Source organism: Aplysia californica, unplaced genomic scaffold (assembly GCF_000002075.1).
Source record: "Aplysia californica isolate F4 #8 unplaced genomic scaffold, AplCal3.0 scaffold00231, whole genome shotgun sequence".
NCBI lineage: Eukaryota > Metazoa > Mollusca > Gastropoda > Aplysiida > Aplysiidae > Aplysia > Aplysia californica.
In genome coordinates, this window is record NW_004797501.1 from 913,332 (window position 1) to 921,195 (window position 7,864).

General features: G+C 41.9%; 1 protein-coding gene across 1 annotated transcript in view; it reads left to right on the top strand.

The window, feature by feature from the left end:
- The window catches only part of LOC101860977 (hemocyanin 2), a gene marked incomplete in the record, with an annotated part of 96,201 nt that overhangs the window by 82,573 nt on the left and 5,764 nt on the right, over positions 1–7,864 (top strand). Inside the window, 7 exon segments of the mRNA XM_035970179.1 lie at positions 1,165–1,275; positions 1,840–2,193; positions 3,269–3,478; positions 4,182–4,478; positions 4,950–5,164; positions 6,162–6,425; positions 7,190–7,357. Coding sequence (XP_035826072.1) covers positions 1,165–1,275; positions 1,840–2,193; positions 3,269–3,478; positions 4,182–4,478; positions 4,950–5,164; positions 6,162–6,425; positions 7,190–7,357 — 1,619 coding nt within the window.

Consider the following 7,864-nt stretch of genomic DNA (forward strand, 5'->3'; position numbering starts at 1 on the left):
ACTGGAACAGAGAGAAACTCGGTTTTTGTTCTCAGCTTTATTAGATCACTTGTGTGTTGGTGTATCCGTCTTCACTTCGTTTATCCACATTGGTACTCAAAATGAAACGTATCGCCGACGTCGCGGTGTACCGTTTTGGTTATCAACTCCTTCAGGCAGGAGATGTAAGTTCAATTCCCGCCTGGGGAAGCTTATTTCAGGGAGTGTTTTCATCTTTTTCTTTGGATACCGTATCTCCCAAAGCCCACCTTGGCCCTGCCAAACAGAAACAATGCAGCCTATCTCCTAAATAATCTACTTAACATCAATGGCACCGAAAAGTATCCATAACAAAAAGCCATTAAAAAACAAAGTCGGTAAAGATGTTTCTAGTTTAACAAAAGATTGCATTTAGGGAATGCCTAACCCATGCCTGCAGTACAGACCAGGTTGTGAGATTCGAATAAACAAAATAACATTCCAGCATGGAAGCAAAGATGAGCGACTGCTTAATGGTGCGTGAGACATGGGAAACAACGTTATGAACTGCTTTTCGTTTCGACTATTTATTGTCCACCCCCTCTCTGAAGTCTGGCTTAATTTTTATATTCAACTAGTGTTTCAGGAAAGGACTAGATACCCCAGATACCATAAGGGACACTGTTTTCCTTTGTTATTTAATTAATACGCTTTTTTTCAAAATCGATAAGACTGTTGACAGATGACCACCGCAAAAGAGGAAGTTGTGTCTCATGCCTTCATTTCGAATAAGCGATTAAAGGTGAATTGAATTGATTAATCTCCCGATCGGCACATCGTATCAAGTGGTGCAACCAAGTCATTATTACAGCTATCCCAGTCTGTGGATAAGACTAAGAGGTACGAACCAAAAGACGAACAAACGCCTGGAAAAATCACCCAGCACTAATTGTAATCAATATGGCTCGAGGCGAGCAAAAACAGGTGTACAAAACTTTAACATCTGAGGTAACTTGACAGCTTCCCTCGAAGTATTTTAAGTCTCGTAATTTTTCGATGACAACTTTGGACTGCACGCGCCGATTAAATCGAAACCGTTACATGCACATATGCACAATAGTAGACATTATTCATGCATGATAGAAGTCATGAAATGTCAATTATAGATTAATCTTCTCCTTCAACTCCCCCCCACCTCCAATCCAGATGACCATTGTAATGCCACATGGGATGGTCTCATGTGCTGGTCCTCGACGCCCGCTGGACAAACGGCTGAGCAGAAATGTCCAGCATATGTCGACAACTTCTACAGGCATGGTAAGTCGGAAATGTATTTTTTAAATAAGATAGCATTTGAATTTAATGCTTCATCCGATCCTATGAATCGTGAAGGTTATACAGCTTCACTATAGTTTCCTTTGATTAGCTACATTACTTTATTGTAATGTCTATTGAGGCAGCTGAAAAATCCCTCTCACAAGGGAGAGAGAACCGTTTTATTATGACATCCCAAGACCTGCTTTTTCTCTTATTGCCATCTCTCTCCCTACAGTTCTATTTTCTCCTCTCTCTCTCTCTCTCTCTCTCTCTCTCTCTCTCTCTCTCTTTCTCTTTCTTTCTCTCTCTCTCTCTCTCTCATCTATCTATCTATTTATCTCTCTCTCTTTCCCTCTTTCTCTCTTTCTCTCTTTCTTTTTCTCTCTCTTTCTCTCTCTCTCTCTTTCTCTCTCTCTCTTTTGCTTCATCTCAATGGCTTTCTTGATACACTTCACATCGATTTTTACTTCTTGACGTACCCCCACCACCATCTTTCCTTAATTTTCTCTGTCTAACTATTCCTTTACTTTAAAAACTACTCAATTCTACTCGTGTAAGACAACTGAGCTTTGTATTCACCACTAGAAAGGCCACTTAACAGTTCGCTCTTTTGGGGAGCAGTGTGCTGCTTTCAAAAGTTTTTCTTGGGAAAAGAAGTTAACTACAAAACCCTCACTACTTTGTTCCAAAAATACACCTACATGTTCCGATGTCTCACTGAAAATGTCCCATTGTCCAGGTTCAACTACCAGTACGATAACCTCAATTTCCACGGCCTGACCATCTCTGAGCTCAACGACCTGCTGGAAAAGAGAAAGGAAGAAGATCGCATCTTTGCTGAGTTCCTGTTGGCTGGATTTGGCGGAAGTGCTGACGTCATTTTCAACCTATGCTCCGAGACCGAGTGCACCTTTGCCGGTTGGTTGGCCATATTGCTTTGACTTTGCTAAACAGTTCCCTTTTCTATTTTGTTTCGCTTTGTTTTCGATTTGGGGGTGGTGAGTGGAGAGGTGTTTTGATGTTTTTGTTGTCTGGTAGTTGTTGTTGTTGTTGTTGGGTTTCTTTTTGGGGGGGTAGCTTTGTTTCGTTTTGTCGTGTTTATTCTCTATTTGTTGGCCTATCCCTGCCGTACCCTACTATCCGTCTTTCACTTCGTTTATCTTTATGGCTGTTCATGTTTCTGTATCTCTCACTCTCTCTCTGTATCTCTGTCTCTCTCTATCTATCTCTCTGTCGCTCTCGCTCTCTCTCTCTCACGCACACGCACGCACACACACACACACACACACACACACACACACACACACACACACACACTCACTCACTCACTCACTCACTCACTCACTCACTCACTCACTCACTCACTCACTGTCAATCCTTCTCTCTTCTCTACCTCATATAATTATGTCTCGTCTCTTTCCTCTTTCCCTCCTACATCCATTTGTACACCCTTTTATATTTTCCTGGGCACATTATCAACATCATACATTGCCAGGTCTAAAACAGACATCCGCGATCATGATACACCTTCCATTTCTTTGCTCAGATTCCCTCCAAAGACTTATATTATCCTGGTCTTTCCCTGCCACCTATCTGTGCACTTACAATCGAACCACCTCTAATGGCCAACTTTTCAAGACAACCACCTTTACAAAGGACAACTTCCCACTCCTCCCCCCCCCCTTTGTGTGTGTGTGTGTGTGTGTGTGTGTGTGTGTGTGTGTGTGTGTGTGTGTGTGTGTGTGTGTGTGTGTGTGTGTGTGTGTGTGTGTGTGTGTGTGTGTGTGTGTGTGTGTGTGTGTGTGTGTGTCTGTATGGTATTGTTCAAGAGGACAGTTTGTCTAAAATGACCCATTTTCTTCTCTCGACAATGGATGGTTGTCCTGGTCAGGTTCGTTTGCACATTTTTAATGGAAACCTTTTATACACTATAATTTCTTCAATTAATTCTTTGCATGGATTTTTTTTAGACCACTCGTTGTTCTTTTCACAGGTACATTTGCCGTGCTGGGCGGCGCCATCGAAATGCCATGGGCCTTTGACCGTCTCTTTAAGTATGACGTCACAAACGTGTTCATGAAGTTGAACCTGCGCCCTGATGACGTGTACCACTTCGAGGTGGAGATTGTGGCTGTGAACGGCACTCATCTCGACTCCGGACTCATCAGACCTCCCAGTGTCCAGTTTGTGCCGGGAGTCAAGGGTAAGAAAACAATTCGGACTTACAGTCATGCCAGTAAATAGTATATGCTTTAATTGTAGTTTAAAAACTCGTTAAAGATCTAGCCAGGGGGAGGGGGGTCACCTTCACCTTCACCTATCCCATAGTCTGGCTGGCCGTTGGGGCACCGCTGTAGATTTTACAACCAGATTCTTCCACTCCTCGTGGTTCTCCACTTTCCGTAGTAAGATGCTCCAGCCCTGGCCAGTCTATTGTTTAATGTTGTCTTCCCATCGTTTCCTATGTCTTCCTCCTCGTCTCCCTCCTTGTGATGCTCCTTGTAGTAAGGAGGCACTGGATTCAAATTTGCAATCTCAACAAAGCAGTTTATAATTTGAGAATGTCCCTCCAAAGGGGCCCTATATGCAACAACTGTCTGAATATACAACAACGCTGTGTTTATTCGCTCGCTTTCTAAGTATTGATGAACTTTTACGAGAAAACTTGATTTTTCTAAGTAATGTCGAATGCATGGCGTTAGTTGCGAAACCTGTTACCATACCAGTATTATTGGGAAGCTTGGGAATGGTGGAGTTAAAGGTGATTGTGACATTTTTGTTTGACTGCTTGTTTAGATTTTGTCCGAGAGGGAATGATGCGATACCAAGCAACTCATTTTTAGAATTACTAACTATTTTCCACATTTACCTCGAACTATAATGATCAGCAACCACCACTACCTGAGCTCATCAAAAGCAGCTGTTAAAAAGCGCTTACCCTGAGCACCAAATAATATCTGTTTCTGTTCCATTTCAAGGTTATTACGAGCGTGTTGCCGCCAAGACTGCCAAGAGTTCTGCCAACCTGCTGAGAAAGGACGTGAACGACTTGACTCTGGCCGAGGTGTCCAACCTGAGAGACGCCCTGTACAAAATGCAGCAAGACCAGGGCCCCAACGGCTTCGAGGCCATCGCTGGGTACCACGGCGCCCCTTTCAAATGCCCGGCAGAAGGAGCAGACAAATACGCCTGTTGTGCTCACGGTATGGTTGATACGTCATGCTTTGGAGATTGTTTGTTGTAATTATGTAACTGAAATCAGATGTGGTGATAGAATTATTGCAAATGTCGGTGTTAGTTGCTGATGTTGTTGAATAACACCCTTAAAGACGTAACATTATCTAAATCATCGCTGAACATTCTGTCTCTCAAAGGAAAACATGGTGAAAAAAAACTAACAGGAACAACAATTAAGATCGACACGGAACCTCGCATCAGGGAAATTTTAGCATACTTTAGTCTGTGGTGTAATGATTTGGCTCTTTGCCTTGCACGCAGAAGACGCAAGTTCGATTCCTGGGACGTTTTAAAGTTTGGAAAACGATTAAAACACTTGGCCTTCTTGAAAATACAATGTCCTGTTGTCATATTTTGCAGAATAAGAAAATAGTCCAGCCTCCCCCCAACATCTATACTCTTTTAAAACCTTTGGCTCCTCCCCCTTTCGTCCCCAGGCATGCCAATCTTCCCTCACTGGCACCGTCTCCACACCGTACAGTTCGAACAATCTCTCAAAGAACACGGAGCTCTGGTGGGCGTGCCCTACTGGGATTGGACCGCCCCCATCAATGCCCTGCCTTCTCTGATTGGTGACAGCAGCAATCACAACCCGTTCTACAAGTCTCACATCTCTTTTGTAAATAAGGTGAATAATTACGTTTTATTTATTTTTCTTCTTTACTAAGTGACACTAATTCAGATTTTGTATTTTGATTTTGTTTTGTTTGTTTGTTTGTTTGTTTGTTTGTGTGTTTGTTGTTTTTTGTAAGTGTTTTACAGCGCTCGCAACTACATAAGATCATGCGTGCATAACACATTAAACATTTTCAGGTTGTAGGAACGTTTTAATTTTACCTAGGTGGTGGCCGAAGCCTACTCTTATTGATTTTAGACCACCAAGGGATCTTTAACGTGCGCAACTTGCACTGAGGACTTCCGAGATTTTTCACCCTTGTCCGAGAAGGCTAGGTGTAGATCTTTCCTACCAGAAGACCAGGAGTGGGGATGAAAGACAGTAGTAAGAAGGGGCCAAGGAGCAGCAGTAAGAAAGGCAGCAGGAAGAGTCAGAAGCCCAAAGGAGGGGGCAAAGGAGATGAGGGGGTGGGGGCAGTAAGTGGAGACGAAAGCAGACGATGGAACATTACTAGAGACCTTGAAAGGAGGTGAAAGGAGACAATTTTAGAGGAAAAAAATTGTTTAGGTCGCTACCCAGATTCGAACACCGTAAGAATTAGGCCATTTTGTAATGATTACGCGCGCTCATATTGCAAAAAATGTCTTGTTCAAATTCAATTCCGCAAATCAAAACTACCCATTAAAGCGCAATGAAAAGTATCATTATAGTGTGCTATTAAACATCGAAACAGAAACAGTCTTGGGTGAATTCAAAATACTTTCGTTTTTAAATTATGCTGAATTGTAATAGCAGAGATTTAGCAAACTCGATAGGGACATTAACAACAAGTGTTTTGTTTTCCTGTAACTAAGAAAAGGGCTTCTTTTGTCTTCTCTTGTTTGGGAACTCGTTTCTTTCATGTATCTGGGTTCTTTTTTAATGTACTTCTAAGAAGTAGTTATTTTCGGTATTAATTTCGATGTCCGTTAATTAAACATTATAATGATATTGAAAGTCGTAGTGTAAAACTCTCGACCTCCCTATTCCTCAGGACACCACCCGTGACATACAAGACTCTCTGTTCAACCCCCGCACGATCAACGGCTACAACTATCTCTACTACTTAGCTCTGAGCACTCTGGAAGAAGACAACTTCTGTGACTTTGAGATCCAGTACGAAGTTCTCCATAACGAGATCCACGGTCTTATTGGTGGACATGGCACCTACTCAATGTCTACGCTGGATTACTCTGCATTTGATCCTCTGTTTATGATCCACCATTCCAGCATCGACAGAATCTGGGCGATCTGGCAGGTAAGGATATTAAGCTGACTGGGCGTTTGATCGTGGTTTTTGATATTACAAGAACTCTTAGAAATCAGAAACATAATTTTTGAAACTAGAAAATTGTCCTATATATCGGTAAACATCAGTTGCACTGCAGGTTGAAAAGCCAGCAGTTGACGATCCTTGAAATCTAGCAGGGGAGCGCTAAGAAGATTTGAAACTTGGAAAGAGGATGGGTAAACCAAAAGATTGCAAAAAGAAGTTTTTTTTTTTTTAATCAGTAATTTTGAAATGAGTACTAGATCTAGACCCTTTTGAATTACAATATGAGAGAGCGAGGAGTGAGAGATATATCGTGAAAAAGGTCTATGGTAACCGATATTATTGCTGCCTCTTAATAATCAACAACTAGCACCGTAAATAAAATAATTCATTAATATAAGATTTTAAATGACACTTTCTTCAAGACCATCTCCCATTTACAAGTCTTTCTACTGAACCATAGAATCGCTAATATAAAGTCAAACACAAGAGCAAAAAAACAACAACAACAAAAACAACAACAACAACAACAACAACAACAGCAACAACAACATCAGTAACCACAGCAACAACAATAACAGTAAAAACAACAATAATAATAACAACAACAGCAACAACAACAACAAGAAATTAGTTCAAAGTGCCATTGGAGTAATTCTTAACACTAAGCACACGCTAAGAACTGTTGCAAACATTTCTCCGGTTCATATTTCCTTTAATATAAAAGTCTTCTGTCTATTCCCTCCCAGCAACTGCAAAAACTCCGGCGCAAACCTTTCAACTCTGCCCGCTGTGGTGGCGCCATCATGGAGGAACCTCTCCAACCCTTCAGCTATTCTCAGGTCAACACCAACGACTTCACCAGGATGAACTCTCTACCCAGCAAAGTGTTTGACTATGCTCATCTCGGATATGAGGTAAGGAGTGAGGTGGGGGTGAATCGTGGAGGAATGCAGGAGGGTAGGGAGAAGCAAGACAAGAAAGAGGAGGAGGAAAAAGAGGAGGAGGACGGCGACGACGACGATAAGAGGGAGGAGGAGGAGGAGGAGGAGGAGGAGGAGGAGGAGGAAAATGAGAATCGAGAGGAGAATGGGGAAAGGGGGTCGATGGGAGAATTTAGGAGCAGAGACAAAAAAAAGAAGGTATTGGTGAAAGAGGAGGTCGAGACTTAAGTAATGAATGCTGGTGTTAAGAAATGTATGTGTTGATAAACATCTATTATTACACACATGTATACATATTATTATTATAACCTTTGCGAGTTAGCGTTTAAGAACTGTTCGTTTTGCCTGTATGCATATTTGCTGTTGTTGATGCTGTTGTTGCTGCTGCTTTAGATGCGTCTGTTTCATTTGTTCCTGTTGTTGCTGCTGTTGTTGTTGTTGTTGTTGTTGTTGTTGTTGTTGTTGTTGTTGTTGTTGTTG